Source organism: Bos indicus x Bos taurus, chromosome 26 (assembly GCF_003369695.1).
Source record: "Bos indicus x Bos taurus breed Angus x Brahman F1 hybrid chromosome 26, Bos_hybrid_MaternalHap_v2.0, whole genome shotgun sequence".
Taxonomy (NCBI): domain Eukaryota; kingdom Metazoa; phylum Chordata; class Mammalia; order Artiodactyla; family Bovidae; genus Bos; species Bos indicus x Bos taurus.
In genome coordinates, this window is record NC_040101.1 from 25,727,703 (window position 1) to 25,751,486 (window position 23,784).

Sequence of the window (23,784 nt, forward strand, 5' to 3'; positions counted from 1 at the left end):
TGATCAGAGGAGCAAGAACAACCAGGTTTGTATAATCTTTTCTTCCTTAGGATATTTGAAGTTCCCCTATTATAGCAATGAAGTTGGTGTGGGAAGGTATGTCATATTCATTGACATGGATTCCAAGCTTCATTGAGTATCCGTTATTGCCCACATCCCCCTGTGCTCCCAGCATCAAACAGAAGCTAGAACGTGGGATCATCTAAGCAGATACCAATCAGAAAGGGTCAACTCTAAGCAGATACTAATCGATAAGGGCCAAACCTTTGTACTATTGCCGAACCACCAGAAATACGTAAGAGTCCCCAGTTGGCTGGGCCACACAACTGCACTGATGTTGACCTCCTTCTTTCTTATGGCAACAAAGGGAACCCGGAGATGAACATGCTCCACAGGACCTAGGGGAACGAGGAAAACAATGTCAGTGTTTCTATTCCCAAAATAAACAAAAGCTCACATTCCCAGATTCTTTTTATCTTTACCATCATCTATAATAAAACAACAATCGCAAACTCACAGATGTTGAGGTGTGTGTGTGTGTGTGTGTGTGTGTGCTTGAAATGAAGCACTGCAAACAACAGGGAACTCAATTTGGGCTTCAGATTGAGTGACATCTGAACTTAACTTCCGTCTGATGATCCCACCACAAATGCTTATGAACCTCAAATCTAAGGACAAAGCTAGTTTACTGGACACTTAGCCAAAAAATAGGAAGATAAAAAAGCGATCTCTTGCATAGCTGCTGATTAGCCTGTATCGTGATTGGGGGTTGGTGCATTGTATGGAGGGCTCTGCCATTATCCTCAATTGTTAATTGGTTCCATCTTGTTCAACAATCGGCCATTGTGCCTGTCATCTGCAACACTCAGTGGGTGTCACTCAGAAGCTGGCAGGGCTGTATTATGAAAAGAAAAAAGCCTGCCTCCTTAAATTGAAGAGAAATAAATGCCAGGTTCACAAATAATAATAATTTTAAAAGCTGTTTGCCAAAAGGTGACCAAACATTTTTTTTGCTCCTCAGAAAACTGATGTAAGCAGTCTCAAGTTCTAAACTAGCATGTAAGAGAATAGACTGGAATCCATTCTATGCATAAGTGAGAATTTTAATTTAATTCATTTTCAAAATAACATGAGAGGAGGAAAACGCTGAAGAAAAATGTTAATGAGTCAGCACTGCATTTGTGGGGCAGATATGTTATTTTTTAATTCTGTGGGCTTTTCTCCCCAACCCTTACCCTTTTCTTTTTCCTTTTCTTTTTTTTTCCCTACCCACTGCCTTTCCTCCCTTTGCTCCCTTCCTCCACTTTTCCCTTTCTTACATCCTTTCTACTTCACCAGATCCAACTAAAATGTTCTAGTTATCTGCCCACACTTTGCTGGAACACATTTTCTGGTTTCCAACACGATGATGTTGATGAGCTAAAGTAACTAAAGGTCACAGCTGTAGCAAGGACATCTCTTTATCCTTGGAACCTTGAGTTCGTCTCTTGAGTGGGGCATTTTCCAGGCCACCAAGCCTTCACTAATGACATCCTTGGTTATTTTGGAGATGGCTCAGTTTAAAGGGAAGAAAGCAGAAAGATATTTTTTACTTCTGCTCCTATTTAATTTTGGCTGTATGAGCTTTTCTTCTATTTTACATAACTTTGACCCTACACAGGCTGTTACACTGTCCTTTGCCTTCCTTACAGTAATAAGAACATATGAAGGTGATCTGGGGATATTAAAAGTATCATATAATTAGTTATGGGCTGACACTATTTCCACCACCACTACCACACCATCATGGCTCCTGTTTATCATTGGGTTAAAGTCTCTCTTACAAGAGTGGGCATTATTGTGAATCTCATTCGTACCTCCTGTGTCATAGGTAAATTTATATTGGGAGAAAAGGTGTTTGGACAGGAACTGAGATCAGATGAGGAGATCAGCCAGACCTGCTTGCCACTGTCCAGATGGTATTTTTCTGAACAATCAACAAAGTATTCAAGAATCTGTGTATCTACAGTGCGAAAACACTCTCTGCCTACAGCTCTCTCAGCTGACCCCAGGCATATAGCATTTCAAGATTTCTTCCAACAAACAGTTTCAAACCTGTCACTTCAGATACACATTTGGCTAAAGGCTTAATTATTTTCAACTTGTGAGCCTGTTTAATTATTTTTGTATGGTTTGATTGTGGGCTAGAATTTAAAAAATACAGGTGTGAGAAAATACTGGCTAGTTTTCATTTCTTTACTCAATTTTAGGAGTTCATCTGGTTAAACTCTGCTGTTTGTGCTTTATTGATCTTTGTGGAAGAAATACGGCAATGGGAAGGGGTCCCTGACCAGGCCATGTCCTGGGAGGGAGATGAGAAACCTGGGTCTTACTTTAACACCTCTGAGTCCTTCTTCATGCCCACATTCAGATTTCTCACTCTCCCCGTGATGGGAATGGAGTCCCTTTATCCTCAAGGTCAATGCTTCTGTTTTGTTGTTTAATTGAAGTATAGTTGATTTACAATATTGCATTAGTTTCAGGTATACAGCAAAGTGATTTAGTTATACATACATACCTACCTACATACATACATATATTCTTTTTTCTATTCTAGGTTATTATAAGATATTGGATAGAATTCCCTGTGTTGTACAGTAAATCCTTGTTGCTTATTTATCTTATATATGGTAGTGTGCATCTGTCATCACATACTTCTAATTTACCCCCACCCTATTCCCCTTTGGTAACCATAAGTTTGTTTTCTATGTCTGTGAATCTGTTTCTGTCTTGTAAATAAGTTCATTTGTACTATTTTTTAGATAACGCTCCTATTCTTAGCTCTCTCCTTCAAAATGTGCAGAGCCCATCCTGCTGGCCAGCTCATGAGAACCCTGCACTTTTTCCACATTGCTATGATTCACAGCACTGGACAGGCTTCTCAGTTTTCTGTTACTCAGACATCTCCACTCATCTAAGACTTACATTGTGGGGCATTTTGATGCCCCCAAATATAAAATGAGACCTTCTTCTCCCTACTGTGCTCAGTCTATCAGTCTTATTTGACTCCTTGCGACCTTATGGACTATAGTCTGCCAGGCTCCTCTGCCCATGGAATCTTCCAGGCGAGAATACTGGAGTAGGGTGCCATTTCCTACTCCAGGAGATCTTCCCGATCCAGGGATTGAATCTGCATCTCTTACGTTTCCTGCATTGCCAGGGGAATTCTTTACCACTAGCGTCACCTGGGAAGCCCTCTTCTCACCAAATTCATGCCAAACACAAAAGGGGTGGAGCCTCCATGAATTAGAACACCATCAAGCACAGCCACATATATGCCAGTTTCAGGACAAGTAAACATAATCTCAAAGAACAACACTAAACAGCTTTTTAGAGCAAAGAACCTGAGCCAGAAACTCCAGGCTTCTACCTACAGATAAACCATGGATTGGAGAGAAGAGAGCTGGGAGGATTCAGAAGGGAATACAGGAAACTCCTAAAATCCTCACTGTCAAAGAGTGTTCTTTTTAATAAAAATCTAATAATCTGTGCGAGATTGGTTATTATGGGCGGCTAACAGCTACTTTTGTTAGCTAATGGCCCAAGGTGAGGCCAAGAGCAGTTTCCACTATAATAACTGTCTGGTAAATGCAGCCATGATTGATTTGGAGGGAATTATGAGCACGATAAAAGTTTCAAGGAACATTTCCTCCTTCACGCACATAACCCACAATATAAACCTGTTCCTCACTGTTGTTGTTTTTGCCATTGAAGTACACTGGTCTTTGTGCCCAGCAGACAAGGTCCACTCTTGGGAGAATTAGGAACATGGGTGGGGCAGGTCGTTGGAACAGAGGAAAGTAAATTTGTTTTTTAAAAAGACCTGTGTGTAAGACTGGCCCTTTTCTGGCATAAGGGAACTTGGCTCTCAGTGTGTTTCCAGTCAACAGTTAGCTGATAGGACTGGTTCACTCTGCCTAGAATTCTTTTTCTTCTTTTAAGCAATGATATGGTTTATTCTAGGGCTTCCCTGGTTAAAGAATCTGCCTGCAATGCAGGAGACCTGGGTTCGATCCCTGGGTCAGGAAGATCCCCTGGAGAAGGGAACAGCTACCCACACCAGTATTTTTGCTTGGAGAATTCTGTGGACAGAGGAGCTGGTAGACTACAGTCCATGGAGTAGCAAAGAGTCGGATATGACTGAGAGACTAGGCGCACACACATACATGGTTTATTCTGAAAAAAGTATTTTCCTCAGGAAGTCTGGAAATTTTGTGCACACTAGGCAGAGGATGGCTATTTGATCAGTCCCCAGTAGAAGCCACGGCCACTGAGTTTGCAATGAGCTTTTCTGGTAAACAGCCCTTCATACGCATTGCTCTAACTCATTGCTGGAGGAATTATGCATGTTCTGTGGGACTCCATGGGAGAGGACTTTTGGAAGTTTGCACTTTGTTTCCTACAGACTTTGACCCACAGGCCTTTTCTCTTTGTTGATCTCTCTCTGCTAATCAGTGTAATGAATCAAAGTCTGAAGTATGACTATATGCTGAGACTTGCAAGTCCTTCCAGCAAATCACTAAACCTGGGAGAGGATGTCTTGGGGACCCTGACACATACACATAATCCAATTTGATTCTCAGAGCCTCACTATAATCTAAATATTACAGGAGAGGGATCAGAAGTTTGTAAAGACTAAGAAAGTTGACAGATATTAAACATTTCACAAAAGGATATGATCAGTATTCAAATACAGGTCTTTTTTGCTCCAAACTTGGCTTGTAAACACCCTGCACACCACCCACCTGGGTTTCTCACCTGGTGCTGCTGGCACAGAAAGATTATAGACGGTGTGGTGTGATTATCACCACTGGGCTATTGATGGCCCATTTCTAGCAGTCTTTTTCCTCCCTCACCAGAATGTAAACTCTGCAAGAGGGGGGCCATCTTTCTATACTGCGTCCCCAGTATCTAGCAATATATTAAGAACTCAACAAATAGTCATTGAATAAAATAGTGAATGACTGGATGTGTTATTTGTAATTCCTATTTACTATTGTTGCAAGAGACCTGTGGAGCAAGGTACCAGTTAGAATTAAGCCATTTTAAAACTGAAGTTCAGAAGTTTTAGAGAAGAAATCATTTACCCCATGGTCCACTAGCTTGGTGTCTTTAAGGATGTATCATCCAGGCCTTTCTCCACGCACTTCCCTCATCGCTGCTGGTCCTTATACTATTAGTGTAACCAGAATGCTAGGAGACCAGCTAGTCACTGTCTGCCACGGACTTTTAAGTGTAGGGTTTTTATATTTTTACTGAGTTGTTAATAGAAAAAGTGTCTCTTATGTTCACCTAGGTTCTTTTAAGCATTTAATTTTCACCATATGTAGCATGTATGAGTGTGTGTGCTCAATCGCTCGGCATGTCTGAAACTTTGAGAGCCCACGGACTGCAGTCCACCAGCCTCCTCTGTCCATAAGATTATTCTGGCAAGAACACTGGAGTTTTGTTGCAATTTCCCCCTCTAGGTGATCTTCCCAACCCAGGGATCGAAACTGCATCTCCTGTGACTCCTCCATTGGTGGGTGGATTCTTTACCACTGAGCCACCTGGGAAGACCATCAGATATAGCATAGCCTCTGAACTCTTGTGGGGTATATAAGTAAGAACTACAGTAGTCCTTAGACCCATGATTGTCACTACAAAGTACAGGAAACCAATAACAGTCCCCAAACAACATTTCCTTAACCCAACATTTTAAATCATATTTAGGTTTCAGTTTATCTAAGTCAAGTTCCAGGATATCAAAGACACAAAATAAATCCAGGACTAACACACTACTTTGGAACTTCAACTGGTGGTTTCTTCCCTGGGGACTCAGACAGTAAAGAATCTGCCTGTGATGTGGGAGACGGGGGTTCAATCCCTGGGTCGGGAAGATCCCCTGAAGAAAGGAATGGCTACCCACTCCAGCATTCTTGCCTGGAAAATTTCATGGACAGAGAGCCTGGTGGGCTACAGTCCCTGGGGTAACAAAGAGTCAGATACGACTGAGTGACTAACACTTTCACTTTTCAAGCAACAGCCAACAGCCATGAAACAAATTCTAGGACAACAAAACTGTTGGGGAGTTCTTAGAATTATTTACATCTGGGATAAACTTGAAGTAACCTTGGGTGTAAGAATTAAGTTACTTTACGTGTTCAGTTCTACATATAAAACAATTTGGGCACGTGTTTCTTTAATCCTTCTTTGGCTCTTTCAGTGGAAAGAACAATTTACTTTGATTTGTGCTGCCTTCACTCAGAGTAACTTAAAAATGAGCCTGTGGCTGTGAACCAGATGGTTCCTCTCTCCCTCTATTTTAGCAGCCTCCAATGCAAGGCACTTTTACCCGAATATGTGTTTGCATGTGCACACTTATATCAGAACAGAGTGGAGCTGAAAAGGAGAGACTAGGTTGTAACATTTTCCAAATTTTCAAAATAATCCGTCTACTTTAGCATCACGAAACGCCAACATAGATGAACTCACATCTGTCTTTTGACTGGGGTTATCATTTGTGGTAGTAGTCATACCAATTCCAGCTCAGTGAGGGATCTCAGGAAGCCTGAACAGAAGAAGTAGTCAACCGGGAGCAGAGTAAGGGAGGGGTGGTTCAAGCTACTTACAAACCACATGCAGGAAGAGGACCGCTGTGTCTGAGCCTAGGTTGTTCTCCGCATAGGCTGTCACCTGGAAGATGCCTGCACTCTTGTACACGTGCTTGATGCCGTCCTCAATGGGACTGAAATTAGTGTAGGACACTGCAATCCCGTCCCCAAAGTCAAGCTGGATGTTTGTCCTTTGGAGATCACCCTGCAAAGGGGAATAGCAGCTGGCCTGGGCCCATTTGCATGGTCCAGCCCGACTCCTCTCTGATGCTTGGTCCTCTGCCTTCAGCATCACCCCTAGAGGCCTGAATCTCCCTCAAACACCCTCCTGAAACACTCTCAACACAATCATCAGACTCTGTCTGATAGCTACTGGGCACTGTGAACAGGTACTATGGGTCTATTGCCCTTCTATGCCCAAACTCAGGTAGCCTGATGTGGCTGATATTAGCAATTATGGAGAAGGTAGAGCCTCTATGAAGCTCTGAAATGTGGAAGCCAAGGGCCTCCCTCGATCGCTCATGGACATTAATTGTTCCTCTCTTGTTTCATGATAATAATAATAGTAGTAACAGCTAACACTGATAAAGCTTCTTTTCAGTTCCAAGGAATTAGTCCCCTCATAACTCTAAAACGTAGACAGTATTACTGTTCCCACTTTAGAAATGAGGACACAAATAAAGGAATTAAAGGAATTAGACCAAAGTCTCTGTAGCCAATAGTGGAAGAGCCAAGTTTTGAACCCAAGTAGTCTGGTGTCAGTACTCTCAACCACCATGCTATTATTAAAATTTTCCTATTTTTTAGTATTTATCACTAGGTTCCAAGCATGATGCTAATCGCTTAACACATTTTATATAATACCACCTTCAAAATAACTCTGTGAGATAGGATAATTATTTCCATTCTACAGATAAATACTGCATACCTGCTGAAAATATACCTGTGCTCTGTTGATCTTGGCTTTCCCTAAACTTGCCTAAGCCCCCTCTTCCCTGAAGCATTTTTTGACCATCTCAGCTCACAGGTATTTCTGCCTCGAGGGATGCCAAGAGCCACCTGGGCCCACCTGAGGAGGTGATGTCAGTGGTTTAGTTGAGTGCATCTTACCACCCCAAGTCGATCCTTAGCTTCCTAAGAGCTAACACTGAACCCCATCCTTTCTTGTACTTCATTGTACTTGTACATTGTACTTGAACTTTCTTGTATTTCATCCCACTTTATTGGGCTGACAGTTTGGATAAATTCAACTGAACCTAACCGTAAGATAAGGGTTCTGGATGAAAAAAGAAGAATCAGGTTTCTCTGCTTATTTACAAAGATTGTTGATGGAGAAGAAAGAAGAGAAATACATCATTTTGGAATTATGAGCCAATTCTCCTGCCCAGTGACTGTGCATTCATCACAGTTTCACTGTCTCTCCCGCCATGGCAACCCAGATGTGAGTAAAATATTGATAGGTGCTACCTTGCCCCCAACACAATGTCAACTACCCTTGAGTTTATGAATATAAATTAAAGTGGAAATGAACTGAAGGCAATTCAAATGGATAAGATCATGGCTCTTCACATCCATTCAAGAGAAGGCTTTAATAGAGCTGATCCTGGAAACTCCCTAGTGGGAATGCGATGATAACCTCCTCTGAATATTAAAGTTCTTTAATTTAAGCACCCAGTGTGGATAAAGGCTAAAGAACGTGCCAACCCAGGATAAGGAGCCCTCACTGTCCTGTCAGTGTGGGCCAGACTTTAAAGATTTCTAAAGTATTCACAGTTGGGCAGAGGCGGGGCATGGGGACACACTCCTGGCCTGCTTTGCTCTCTTTCCAAGATCTCAAGAGCACACAGTAATTTGCATTTAAACGTAGATGGCTTTGTGAATCAGGCAAACTTCCCTGCCCCAGCGCCTCAGCAAGGAGTGCCTGAAAACTTCCCTGGTTTGGAAACAGATGAAACAACTCATATAGGAAGCAAAGAAGCACACAGCAGAGCTATTCTATCCAGAATGAGTGAATCTGGTCTGGTTTTACTCCCCAGACTGCAAATGACCTAAAATGTGAACTAATGGAGCAGGCAGCTGATGGAAAGTCAACTCATATGACATTCTTTGACATTCTTTAGAAAAATAAGTTTAGAGGATTGGGATCACCCTCCCACATCCTCATACTTTCAAGCACTCATACTTTGAAGACTCTCTAGAAATCTTGTGGGCTTTTCTAATTAGTGGGGTTAAGGGTAAAAGAAAAAAAATAAGGATCCTGAAACAAACAGGAAAAAATGTGAATTCCATTCTGGCAATGTTTATAGTATGCAGTCTAATGATAATTAAGAGTCCTTTAACGACGCAGGCCCTAAAGGGGTACCTCAAAGAATATATTCAGATCTGCGCCTGCTCAGACACAAGGGGACCCCTTTGGCCTAGGTCTGTATTGTGGGATGAAGGGAACAGGGTCCCTAAACATCCCAAGCCCTCTTTCACGCCTTCCATCTTATCACACAAGTGGTGCTTCTCACCATTGACTTTGTTTTAAGGACTAGTGGGAACACAAGCTCTTTCTTCTCTTCCCATCTGGATGTGGGACATGACCCATTTGTGAGTTCTGACCTCAGAGGCCCAGGAGGGGGTCCCCTACCTCCTCCATGAGGATGATGAAGGTTGCATTGTGCCCCTGCTCCGCCACCAGACGCCCATCAGTCGTCGCCACGTGGAGGCCATGCGGGGCTTTTCCAGGGCACATCTGGGCCTTGGCGGTATACTTCTCCCTTAGGCCGTCTGTGCACTTGTTGGACACGATTCGCCGGTACCTAAGGGGTATTGATCGTTGTCAGTGGTGTGGTTTATCACATGTGTGTGTGCTTGTGTGAAGCACGTTCAGTAGAGTGTGCAAGAGAGCAAGAGCGAGACAGAGATTCCACACAGTTGCACCTGACGTCTGAGTCCCAGAGAAGACAGCCATTTAGGAAGCTAAACAAATGCTGAGAAGCCACTATCCCTTCATCTCAGGAAGAGCAGCTCTTTAAACACTATTATCGATCCTACCTGGTGAACCACAGATCAGATCAGTGTCTAAACCAGCCAAGAAAAATCAATGTCTGACTCACGCACGAGGCAGGAGGTGGCAGACCCACTGGTCTAGGGAAGCAAGAAAAGCAGGTTCTTCTCCCTGTGAGAGACAGACTTGTTTCTACCTTCCTGAGGCCAGAAAGCAGCTAGAAGATCAGCCTTCTTCTAACTCTGATTCCTCAGGAAGCCTCTTCCTGTCTTCCCTTGACCGCCAGGACACCACCGCATCCCCTAACACCTACTAGTTCTTACTCTGGAGCCACTGGACTCTTATAGCAGATTTTCTTTCCTTGCTAACATTTCATTTCCCATTCATCACTAACACCAGACCAGAAGCACACGTGTGAAACTCCTGTTTGATCCTGCTGTGGTAAAACTGTCTCAGAGAAGAAGCCTGCATGGGAAAATCTCCCCATAAACACTGTGACCGTCTAAGATAAGAGCATCTTTGGGCACGGTGATGACATGCATCTCTCTTGACCGCTGACCCAAGCATGTGAAGCCAAGGCGAGAGCTTGCCCACAGCCCTGACCTGCATGACAGACTTTATTTCCAGGCATATCACTATCCGTAAAGCTGCATAAAATCAATGTTCTGGTAAAACCACATAAAATAAATGCACCCCAGACACCACTACCACCATCATCGTCATCATCACATCACATCTTCTTTCCCTCTGTGTGTCAGGAGTAATTAACCAGTCTCTCCATGTTGCCTTCTTCTAGTGGCCTTGAAAGCAAATTTCTATATGAATGATATATGTTCTCCATTATACCTGGTATTTTGTCTCTCCCTGACCCCCACGTACTGCTGAACTACTGGCCCAACATCTTCATCAGGAGATCTCAAGAGGATGTCAAGCAAATGTTATATGTAGTTACTGCTAATGTGAACTTACAATATATCCTCTTGTAGACACATATTATTTTAATTGCCAACTGAGTTCACAGTGGGTCCAGAGCTGCCCTGTCGAATATGTTAATCACTTTTCACCTGTGGCTACTCAGCACTTAAAATGTGGTTAGTGGTGCTCGTTGAAATGATAAGAATGTTTAGTTAAATAAAATATATTATTAAACTAATTTCACTTAAAAATATTTTTCAGTGTGGAAATTAGAAATATTTAAGTTATATATCCTTGGAAGAAAAGTTATGACCAACCTAGACAGCATATTAAAAAGCAGAGACATTACTTTGCCAACAAAGTTCCGTTTAGTCAAGGCTATGGTTTTTCCAGTGGTCGTGTATGGATGTGAAAGTTGGACTATAAAGAAAGCTGAGTGCCAAAGAATTGATGCTTTTGAACTGTGGTGTTGGAGAAGACTCTTGAGAGTCCCTTGGACTGCAAGGAGATCCAACCAGTCCATCCTAAAGGAGATCAGTCTTGGGTGTTCATTGGAAGGACTGATGTTGAAGCTGAAACTGATGCTGGGAAAGATTGAGGGTAAGAGAAGAAGGGGACGACAGAGGATAAGATGGTTGGATGGACACGGGTTTGGGTGGGACTCCGGGAGTTGGTGATGGACAGGGAGGCCTGGCATGCTGCAATTCATGGGGTCGCAAAGAGTCAGACATGACTGAGTGACTGAACTGAACTGATGTGGCTTATAGTATAGTTCTTTCAGTCAGCACTGGTCTATATAATCAAATTTTCATAATCTATAGCTTCTTGCTGACCTTTATTCATTTAGAATATACTGAGCTTTACATGTGATAGACATTTTAGAGGATGTCACATCTTAATGTACACTTGATATCATCCACTCTTGCTCTTTAACTATGGCCAGCTGGTGGATGATTTGTAACAGAAGCCAACATTTAAATAACCTAGAGGTATGTATAGGCATTTTTAGAGAATCTTTAAAAAAAAAAAAAAAAAAAGAGTAATTTTTCCCTTTTATCTTCTTGAATTATTTGTTTGGCTATTAGCGGTTTTGGCACACTGAACTTCCTAAAATTGGGTCCACATATCACATGATCATACGAGAAGCACTAATGCAATTACCTGCTTGCTCTGTCCAGGTGTGCTCTGGCTGAGACCTGGCCTAGCTGGTCATATATGCCTGTTACATTTCTCTTTCTCAAACCTCAAACTTTATTCTCTAACACCTCAGGTCTTTAAATTTCAGTCTGCAGGATCTGTAGTTTGAGTGACTTAACTCCCAAGACAGTCATCTACAATAAAATTATGTCAACAGTGCTTAAACTTCAGCTCAGATCCCAAGAATAGTTCTCTAAGAACCAAATATTTGGCTAAAAAAAATGCATACGTCTCAGAGTATCTCAGACCACTCGATACATCTCTTCCATCATGTTTTTTCTTCTTTCTAGACATCAGTTATGTAGATAGTACTCTGGCCACTATTTTAGATGGCTGGATGGCATCACTGACTCGATGGATGTGAGTCGGAGTGAACTCCGGGAGTTGGTGATGGACAGGGAGGCCTGGCGTGCTGCGATTCATGGGGTTGCAAAGAGTCGGACACGACTGAGCGACTGAACTCAACTGAACTGAAAGTAAAAATACTGAGATGGTGAGTAACTTGTGTGAGACGTTAGAAGATCCATCCACTGGAAGAGTTGAGACTGGATTCTAGTCCCTTGTTACTCAAAGATGAGTGCTGGGACCAGCAAAGACAACAATGTGTGGGAGTTTGTTGAAATAAAGAAGTTCAGTGCCACTGCAGATCGCCTAAATTAGGAGCTGCGTTTTAACAAGATCCCCAAGTGATTCATAGCACATAAAATTGTAAAAACACTGTCTTCAACCACCAATCTGCTTTCCAAATCTGTACTTGGTCACCGAAGTGGCAAAGTAAAGGGGAATGACAACAAATCACGGAAATTTTTTTTTTTTCAAGCATCTGAGGAAGTAATAAGTAACAAAAAGAGAAATATACATAATTTGACAATTACAGAAAGTGCGCCTTGAGCTTCTTATTCCAGGGGTTCCCAGGATGGGACTTTGACTTTTCATTCCATTTCCATCATTGGTCCACAAGAGCGTCAGCTCATCTCTCACTAAAGAGAACCATAATATCTGCATACCACTTGTGTTAACTTATTTCCATCAGGGTCTGGAAAATATGGTGGCATCTCTTTCCAGAAGAGAAGACCTGACTAAAATAATAGCTATGATATTTCAGAGGCAAACAGCAAAAGGCATTGAAATCTGGGTAATCAGAAATCTCTTCTATGTTCAAAAAAGCTAGGCTCAGCTAAAGAACCCCTCAACTTTCTTCAGAAGCCACCTGCTGTAAACAGACTCTATGTTCTTTCTTGCTTCACTAGCAATGCTCCTCTGATCCCAACTTAGTGAACAGTGAAATAGGAAGGCGGTGAGCGGGGTTCCTTCAGGTAAATTACTTACCCAGTACTGTTAAAGTAGCTTTGACCAAGGCTGCAGTCCTTAGATGGAGACGCTGGATTGTACCAGAAAGCAGGGACACACTGGCTCTCTCCGTGTCTCTCATAGCCATAGTCACTGTCCAGAAAATAAACATTGAATACTGCTGTAGATGCACAAATGTGAAAATATCCACAAACACATATAAACACAAATATATCTCTCTAACCATCCCCAAAGCCAAACACATTCTTTAAATATTCCCAGTAGGGGCAAAATTCATGCTTTGAAAATAGATTTTCAGACTCAGTCATTTGGAGTCCAGTGTACAGAAGACATGCTGCTGCTGCTGCTGCTGCTGCTGCTAAGTTGCTTCAGTCATGTCTGACTCTGTGGGACCCCATAGATGGAAGCCCACCAGGCTTCCCGGTCCCTGGGATTCTCCAGGCAAGAATACTGGAGTGGGTTGCCATTTCCTTCTCCAACGCATGAAAGTGAAAAGTCAAAGTGAAGTTGTTCAGTCGTGCCCGACTCTTAGCGACCCCATGGACTGGAGCCTACCAGGCTCCTCTGTCCGTGGGATCCTCCAGGCAAGAGTTCTGCAGTGGGGTGCCATTGCCTTCTCCAGACATAGTAGATTAGGAAATGGAGAGTCCAGGTTTAAAAAGGTGTGAATGCGTAAGGCACACTAGGTTGGGTGGGTGTGAGGGATGTCATTAGCTTAAAAGCTTATTTTGGGTCACAGTGGATTTACTGAAATAAATGGATGACAATCAAGAAGATGATTTTAAAAGTAAAGATTTATTTATGTGATATGGTTCCATACTTTATTCCAAAATGGATTTCATTGATTTTATCTTCATATTTTTTGAAATTCTCTCTCAAACACATATACACATTTGCATTCACTTTCAAACTTTCCCCAACTATTTATAACACAAGCCCCGTTTCCTTTAGGAAACAAATAAAAAACCCACAAAAGTTAAACCGTAGCTCTTCTCCATGTTTTTGTAAAAGCCGAGCCATAATAAAATGAAGAAAGGTCAGGTATGATCCCCTTCCTCTTCCCTCAGCACTCCAAAATGAGGGAGTCAAAGACCAGTGTGTGGTGTGAGAAGAGGGCTCCCATTGGAAATGTAAATGGTGTTGCCTTACTTCTTGAGGTTTTATAAAATGCCAAGAATTGTAAATGCCAAGGTAGAAAAAGAATAAGAAAGTAGGCATTATTGCTACAACCAACTCCAGGTCATTGAAGGTGGCTTCACTTGGCAGAAGTCATGTCTTTCTAAGTCAAGCATCCAAGGGTTTCCTGAAACCCAAAGACAAGGCAGACAATCTGGACCTTTGAATATCGATTCACTGAGTGTTAATGAAACATGCAACAATAGGAAATTAACTCTTTCCTGACTCACTCCCCCTTTCTTTTTCTATTCCCATATTTTTTGAGACATGATTTAATTAAAGATCAGTGAAAATAGAGGCAAATTGTCTATGTGGGCACCTGGGATAGGAATGAAAGGAAGAGAGGAAGAAAAGTTTGATTCTGCATTTATTTATTATTCAGTATGTGCCCTGTCCTGTGAAAGAAGAGCCATCATTCCTATTCTCAAGGGGTTTTCAGTCTTTTGGAGAGAGGAAGACTCCATGCCTCCAATCCAACAAAAGGGCAGGAATACAGTCTGAAGCAGAGTACAATGTAACACAGTATGAAGCAGTACAGTTTAGAAGTACCGATTGACTGATGAGATTACATAAATATCTGCTGGATTTGATCCCACCCTACTTCTCACCACCTTCCTCCAAACCAAACTCAGACCGATCTTTCGACCTTCTTTGTCTTTGTATGTGGTATCTCCCTGGAGCTTTTGAAGCACTCTACCCTTTTCTGTATTAGGCAGTTTCCTAAACATCCTTCAATAGCTATGCCTGATGAAGCCATCCTTGCTTTCTAAAACCAAATCTTGGTGGCTCTACCATTTGGAGAAACGTTGAGGCTAAAAAAGGGCAGTTACTTCTGTTGTTTTAGTTCAGCAATATTAGGCTCTGGAATAAGACACTGCAGGTCTTGAATAAATATTTAGTGGGTAAATGGTACTCTCACTGCATTTTTAAATAATCACACTAATTATCCCATTGCATTGGTCTATTTCTGCAGGGAGACTGTGAGCCTATGGTTAACTTCCCAGTGTGTACCACAAAGCATCCAGGAGCTCAAAACATGTCTGTGGAGTGAGTACGAGCTCGAGTCATTGCAGATGGCTACACAAAAAGGTGAAGCGCAAGACCAGCTTCAATAGGCGAGTTTAAATGAAACTGGAAGAAAAGGAGAATGGGACATGTTTGTCAAGGTAATCTTTTGCCATGCCTCCCAATTAATGATTGAAGATCTGCCCCCTGAGAGTTCATATGGACTTAGTATTGTGCCAGCTGCTAACAGCCCATGAGAGCCTACTTAAAATTCCAGGAACTTTGTGAGTTAGTTAAGGTTGTTAAACATAGTTTAAATAATGATTTAAATTTTATACAAAATTGTACTTATATTCAAAAGATAATACCTAAAACACAGAAATTCCCCCATTATTTTGCTGCATTTATTATTACTATATGCAATAAATACTACATATAAGATGTCATGATATAATCATTATATGCTCTTGAAATCATTTATGTCTGTGTACCTGTGTATGGTAGAAATACATGTTGTGTTTCCTAATTCTTCGTTCAGTGATGTCACGTTGGCAGCATGAAATCATATATCATGAGGGTATTTATAGCAATCCCCAATCACTACTAATAAGGGTTTATTGACTTCTTTGTTCCCGAGAAAATTGAAAGTTGCCCAGTTGTGTCCAACTTTTTGCGACTCCATGGACTGTAGTCCATGGAATTCTCCAGGCCGGAATACTGGAGTGGGTAGCCTCTCCCTTCTTCAGGGGATCTCCCCAACCCAGGGATCAAACCCAAGTCTTCCTCACTGCAGGTGGATTCTTTACCAGCTGAGCCACAAGGGAAGCCCAAGAATACTGGAGTGGGTAGCCTATCCCTTCTCCAGAGGACCTTCCCGACCCAGGAATCGAACAGGGGTCTCCTGCATTGTAGGTGACTTCTTTACCAACTGAGCTATCAGGGAAGCCCAGAGAGCCAGTAGTTAAATATTTTCCAGCACAGTACTGAATATCTGATTTCAAAGTATTATTTACCTGTAGAAGGATTTGGGCTGTGATGGGCCTGCACTACTACAAAATCCCCTGATAGCTTTATGTGGTAAATCTATTGAATGTCCTGTTCAGCCCAGAAATATTTGTAATTTTCGAAGGAAGGGTGCTCTCCTAAGCAGCTTTATGAGGGAGAGAAATGTCATATGCTCCTTGCTCAGTGTAACCATCTTTAGCAGTAATGTTCAGTTCTGCTACCTGTTAGTGATGCAGTAATTAAAGAAGGCGCATCAGCCATGCTGCTTTGCCCCAAAGAGAAAAAGCACCACATTAATATTTAATAACATTAATGGAAACATCACTAGCTGCCCCCAAGCTGTGGCTTTCTTCATTACCTTCTGCTAAATGTATACTATTGAATAAAATCTTTCATCCTATCCAAGTCCCCTCCCAGCTCTGAAGTTTTTATGATTTCAGCAAATAAGCAGGGCCAGCTGCTGCTCCAGCTTCCTAGGGAAACGTGTTTTTCTCTTGAATTGTGACATTTGGAGAGAATGTGCCAGAAAGTTCGATTCGCCTCAGGAAAGGAAGCTGCCACAGCTTCTGCAAACACACATGTAGTTTTCTTTAAGAAGTAAGTCACCTCTGTGTCTTCTTTGACTGTAAATGGGTTGAGAACTTCTAAAAGTTTAGGGGAAAATTGTCCATTTCCAGGGGCGTGTGTGTCCTCAAAATCCCACCCAGAGAGAAGCCTCAAACAATCCAGAGAGGGGACAGATAAGGAAAGGCTCAGAAATCAAACAGTTTCTGCATGTCAGAAAAGGGACACTAGTATTACTGGGACCCAATCCCCTCAGTTCACAGAATGGAAAGGAGAAGAAAAAGAGAAAAAATGACTTGCTAAAGATTGTACACAGCTGTTGGGATGTCAATCAAAGGTGATAACTGAGACTCCTGACCCCTGGCTTGGCATTAGTATAAGCCCATGAAATAGGCATTTAATTATCAGTTCAGTTCAGTCTCTCAGTCATGTCTGACTCTTTGCGACCCCGTGGACTGCAGCATGCCAGGCTTCCCTGTCCATCATCAACTCCCAGAGCTTGCTCAGACTCATGTCCATCGAGTTGATGATGCCATCCAGCCATCTCATTTCCTGTCATCCCCTTCTCCTCCTGCCTTCAATCTTTCCCAGCATCAGGGTCTTTTCCAATGAGTCAATTCTTCACATCAGGTGGCCAAAGTATTGGAGTTTCAGCTTCAGCATCAGTCCTTCCAATGAATATTCAGGACTGATTTCCTTTACGATGGACTGGTTGGATATCCTTACTGTTCAAGGGACTCTCAAAAATCTTATCCAACACCACAGTTCAAAAGCATCAATTCTTCAGCACTCAGTTTTCTTTATGGTCCAACTGTCACACCCATACATGACTACTGGAAAAACCATAGCTTTGACTATATGGACCTTTGTCAGTAAAATAATGTCTCTGATTTTTAATATGCTATCTAGGTTGGTCATAGCTTTTCTCCCAGGGAGCAAGTACCTTTTAATTTCATGGCTGCAGTCACTATCTGCAGTGATTTTGGAGCCCAAGAAAATAGTCTGTCACTGTTACCATTGTTTCCCCATCTGTTTGCCATCAAGTGATGGGACTGGATGCTATGATCTTAGTTTTTTGAATGCTGAGTTTTAAGCCAGCTTTGAGGCCGATGTCATTCTGAGCCCCTTGGAGCTGGCCAAGAAGTCATGGTCTCTGCTGGCCCAGGGGTAGGGAGTATCCTACTCTCAGACCATGCACAGTCCCATCAAGACTCACTGATCCCCAGTTCTTCCAGTCTCCCATTTTGGATTTAAGGCTCTAGGATGAGTATTTCACAAATGTCTCTGTCTCATTTTAGGAGACAATAGAGTGTGGTTGATTTGGGGTCAGATAGAGGTTTTTAGCAGACACAGCATGAACACTCAGCAAAGAGAAGCAATCACAACAAAAACAATGGACTAATAAACAAATCATTTTGTAATGCATAAGCCTAAATACAGCCATAGAAATAGAAAGATAATTATATCCCAACCATTTTCATAAATGGTTTGAAAAACCAAACAATCATGGCTCAAGTATTTCTCCTAATCTAACACCAAGCTACCTATCTGCCCTTACCCCTCTGTGCATCAACAGCCTTCATGTAACTGCTTTCTTAGATACGCTGCTCATTTTCCTCATACTTACTTAGCAGCAAGTCTACATAGCTCTATCACCACCTCCTACAGGAAGCCTTCCATCATTACTCCAGTCTTTGGTGGGCTCTTTGTTCTGAATACTCCCAATACTTTCAGGTAGGACCAATGTTGTCCTAAAGAACTTTCTGTCTGTGCTATCCAATATGGTAACCACTAGCCACATGTGACCATTAAGCACCCAATACATGGCTAACTGAAGAAATGAATACTTCGCTGTTTTTAATCTTAATGCAAATAACCACAGGTGGCTAGTGGATACTATACTGTACAGCATAGGTCTGGATCATGAAATTCAACACCCAATTATACTCTTTATTATTTGCTGTCATGCTTTTTTGCATCCAATAACTCTGCTTTATATATCTTTGATTTTTCTACAATGTGCTATCTATAGAAAAAATACAATTGATTGGACTCTATACGCAGAATAACAAGGTTGAGTAGACTTCAGACATGACTGAATTTATGTACAATGGCATATCCAAGACTCTTCCCCTCACTCATCTACATTTCCACTTGATAAGTGCACTCTGTGGATCTGGAACCTTCTGGGCATGGAAGATAAACACTAAGACATACTGAGACTTAGGACTCTGGAGTCAGACTATTATAATTTTGAGTAAATATATTAACATTTTTTTGTATCTCCATCTCTTCACCTACAAAATGTCTAAAATAACAGACTGTCCTTCTGGTTGAGAAATTAAGTGAGATTATCCATCTAAAAATCTTGGCACATAGTAGATGCTCAGCAAAACTTCTGCTGTGAGAGTGGTTGGATGAATGAGTAATAAAAGAGAATAGTGAGGCATAATTTCTAGTCCACACGGGTTTCTCACTGAACAAATGCACTTGGACCTCCCAGGGGTCAACTACCTCCTAGGAGACTCCATAAGACTTGAGAGGAGACCTCTTACTCTCTGTTTTCTGACTACCTACTAGTCTGCTTACTTCTCAGGGAGGATTTGCCCCTAGCCCCTCACCAGTACCACAATGGAGGATGCTTCAGAGTGGTTCTCTACAGTAAACCTGAGGCTGGGGGATTTATGAGGCTATTAAGTAGAAACATCCATATTTATGTAAACTGCATACTTATTACTGATACCCACTCTGCATAGAAGTGAGAGTAGCAAAAGTCAATGAAAAGTGAAAGCATTAGTCACTCAGTCATGTCTGACTCTTTGCTATCCCAGGGACTGTAGCCTTCCAGGCTCCCCTGTCCATGGAATTTCCCAGGCAAGAATACTGGAATGGGTAGTCATTTCCTTCTCCAGGGGATCTTCCTAACCCAGGGATTGAACCCAGGTAATGGTTCCCTACAAATAACTGCATCTGAGAATCTATAAAGCCTTTCTTCTTCAATTAGAGAAGGGATACAAGTGGAAAATACCTTTGCTTTGTGAATCCAGGCTGCACTCCTTAACTTTTTCACCAGAATCAAGGCATTCTCCATCCTTGGCATCCATTGGCATCCTCCCAAGTCTCCACTCCCTGCTGTCTCTCAGATTTAAAAGTTGCCTGGACCAGTCCAGTGAACATTACCTGATCTGATTTAGGGAAACAGCTAGGTAGAATGTGCATAAAGGCTTATGCTAACCAAGTTGGGCTTTTCATATTTTTTAGCTAACAATTCCTGGTAGGAAGGAGGCTTGAGAAGGAAGCAGGACTATGAAACTATTGCCATACATGGATTTTCCAGCACAATCATTAATGACAAACTATTTTTGATGGAAAAACTGTATTTATGACTAACACTTATGCTTACTGAAGTTGACTTGAAAAGAAAAAATAAATATTCAGCCCCTTGTCCAAGACGTCATCATAACAGCAAAAAACCCCAGAAATTTCAGAAAGCAAACTCTCTTTGCCATATTCAAAAGTGGTGCCTAAATACTTTATTAGGTCACATGATTTTTTTTTTTTTTTTTTTGCTTTTTCTCTTAGATTGTGACAACTAAGCCAGCCTGAAGTCTTGTGTGTTTGTTTGTCTTATCTCAGACTCAAGTTCTTCTACTTTCTTTTTAATATAAGGTGTGATCCCATTGTTCATTGCAGCACTATTTATAATAGCTAGAACATGGAAGCGACCTAGATGTCCATCTACAGATGAATGATAAAGAAGTTGTGATACATATACACAATGGAATATTATTCAGCCTTAAAAAGAAACACATTTGAGTCAGTTCTGATGATGTGGATGAACCTAGAACCTATTATACAGAGCGAAGTGAGTCAGAAAGATAAAGATAAATATCATATTCTAACACATATATATGAAATCTAGAAGAATGGTACTGAAGAACTTATTTACAGGGCAGCAGTGGAGAAACAAACATAGAGAATAGACTCATGGACCCGGGGAGAAGGGAGGAGAGGGGGAGGTATGGAAAGAGTAACATGGAAACTTACATTACCATATATAAAATAGATAGCCAACGGGAATTTGCTGTATGGCTCAGGAAACTCAAACAGGGACTCTCTATCAACCTAGAGGGGTGGGATGGGAGGGAGGTTCAAAAGGGAGAGGATATATGTATACCTATGGCTGATTCATGTTGAGGTTTGACAGAAAACAACAAAATTCTGCAAAGCAATTATCCTTCAATAAAAAAAAAATTTTTTTTAATGAGGCATGATTGGCTATAGAAAGGCAAATGTATAATATCTTATATATCTCCTCTTAGAATTCTATAAAGTCTTCTTGAATGCCATATACTTATTACAATTCTAATTATTGTTGTTTAGTTGCTAAGTCAAGTCTGACTCTTTTGCAACTCCATGGACTTTACAATTCTAGTACCAATGGCCTAAACTATTCAATTTGGCATTGGTTTAGAGTTAATGGCACATTCTATATTAAACCTCATCACCAGGAGTTAACCTAAATCATTTGAGGATGAGTTTCAATTTTAGAATAATCAAATTTGGGGACTCTTTCTTTTGAAAAATAAAGTAAATCTAAAATAACAAAGACTTGTTTGATTTCTTGAGAAATGGCATAATATAGAGAAGAGAATGTGGAATTTGGCTAGCTTTGCTTTTGCTCCTCATCTCTTTCTCTCCCAGATTATGTGATCGCAGTCAAGTAATTTATATTCCAGATGCTAATTTTCTTCTCATTAAAATACCATAGTAATGACACTGACATTACAGCGTGTTAGGTCCAGGTGGTTCTTGCACTGGCAAGCTGAGAACCATAGAGCAGGGCTCCCTTCCTCCACTTCTTCACTTATAGATACATTTTGACGGCAGTTTCCAAAGAAGCATTTAGAAATAGTTTAAGCAAAGCCATCACCACTGAAATAAATGGATAACACTCAAAGGTACAACTCTGAACATAGTGCTTATATGGATATATGAGCTCTAGTTTACTTGCTAAAAATACCATGGGGACCACTTAACCCTGGGGTATAAGACTAAGAATAACCACAACAGCAAAAGCTATGTACACCATTAGGATAAATTCCTTATTCACATTAACGATGAATATGAATTCATTTATTCCTCCCTAGGACCCAATGAGATACATGTTATTCATTTGCAGTTTATAGCCCAGGATGTGAAGTTGTAGAGATTAAAAAATTTCCTAAGGTCAGAAATTGAGCATCAGAGCTGGGATATTTTTTTTTCCAGACTAGTAAATATTAAAGTAATTGCTGAAGGAAAAATATTTATGTTACAATTCTTCCTTCAACTGTGAGGTTTCCCCCAAATGGGTGAGGGTCTAACAACTCAGAGAGACACAGGAGAAAATGTGGCATGACATACAGAAAGATGTGGAGTCAGTCTGCAGAAGGACACAAGAAAGGCTGACGTTGACATTCTGAATACTCAGGATGACATCAATATGTCATGTACCATAAATCTGAGTGGGCCACTGTATATACTGCTATGACTATTCTTCTGGATTATGGTGAATAATTAAAATTATTCTTCCCAAGTATGAAAATAGCCTTTGTTTCCAAAGGGTCAAAAATACCACAGATAGGATCCTGCCATTCAAATTAAATTCAACTTAGCACAGTCCATTCAGATGATTCTTCCTGAAGTCAAGCTTTTCAAGGCAGGGATGAAGAGCAGGTTGGGAGCAGTCATGATTGTCTACTTTGCTTGCTGTTACCAGTATAGTCCTGGTAGAAAGCAGGAAATGAAAGATGGATTCCCAAACATAATCAAGAAACAAGCTGGATGAAATGAGAATGAAGGACATGAGGCTGTTGGGCAGGGGCAGCTGTTCTGTGCCTATATGGACTTAATTTAGCTATTAGACACCATTTAGTGGTAAAGAATCCACCCACAATGCAAGAGACACAGGTCTGATCCCTGGGTTGGGAAGATCCCCTGGAGTAGGGAATGGCAACCCACTCCAGTATTCTTGCCTGGGAAATCCCATGGACAGAGGAGTCAGGTGGGCCACCGTCAATGGGATCACAGAGAGTCAGATACAACTTAGTGACCAAACAACAACAATAACAAAACCCTAATGCACCTCTGTCATAGTCCTGCCCCTTCCATGTTTATAGGCTGTTACCCAAGCCCTTAGATTTGTCTTTTAACCTATAATTAATATAATGAAAATATATAAACTGAACTTCAGCTTTTGAATATGACACAGAGAAAGAATTCATCCAATTGGGATGAGCATGGAATCACTCTGCAATTACTAATGAGATCACTCATTCCCACATTTGGGAAGGTTTTTGCCTCTCCTAAAAGAAACAACATTCAGAAACACTGTACAACTGTTTTGTCCTTACACTGGGGAGGCACTAAGCATACAAAAATAAAGAAAGTCAAAAATTCCTGCACTCACAGCACTTACATTCTACTTGGGAAAGACAGGCAAATTATAAAGCAATCAAAAAACACAATCTCTCTATTTGTGATTAATACTAAGATGACAATTGAACAGGGTGATATGCCTGAGACTGCCAGGGTAGGGGTGAGGTTAGATGGTCTCAGAAGGCATTTCTGAGCTGCGGTTTTTGCTGAAGTATGAGTGCTCCAACAGTGCCAGTCATACTGAGATTTGAAAGAAATATCTGTTCTTGCTGTTTCCTTTGCTTGGAATGAGTCTGGGTTAATTAAGGTGCAGGAGATAGTTGTATGGCTGCAAAACAGCGAATGAAAAGGGAATACTAAGAAGTTAAGGAACAGTGCTAGTGGGTCAATCATCTGCAGTGGAGCAAAGAAAGAAGGTTATATTATATTTTAAGGGAGCAGGAAAGCCACTGGAGTATTTAAAGCATAGGAATGATAAGATCTGACTTGGGTTTTTAAAATATAATTTTATTTCTTCTAAGGATGGATGGTGCTGGAGAAGGTTCTTGAGAGTCCACTGAACAGCAA

The 23,784-nt window shown here is 41.3% G+C and overlaps 1 protein-coding gene across 3 annotated transcripts in view; it reads right to left on the reverse strand.

Annotated features, from left to right (window-relative positions):
* SORCS3 (sortilin related VPS10 domain containing receptor 3) overlaps positions 1-23,784 on the reverse strand; it is a 633,894-nt gene that overhangs the window by 32,637 nt on the left and 577,473 nt on the right. For all 3 annotated transcript variants that reach the window (XM_027529080.1, XM_027529079.1, XM_027529078.1), the window contains 4 exons: positions 13,066-13,179; positions 9,265-9,436; positions 6,651-6,837; positions 265-398 (listed from right to left, as the gene is read on the reverse strand). In XM_027529080.1, the coding sequence (XP_027384881.1) occupies positions 265-398; positions 6,651-6,837; positions 9,265-9,436; positions 13,066-13,179 (607 nt within the window). The remainder of the gene's footprint in view (positions 1-264; positions 399-6,650; positions 6,838-9,264; positions 9,437-13,065; positions 13,180-23,784) is intronic.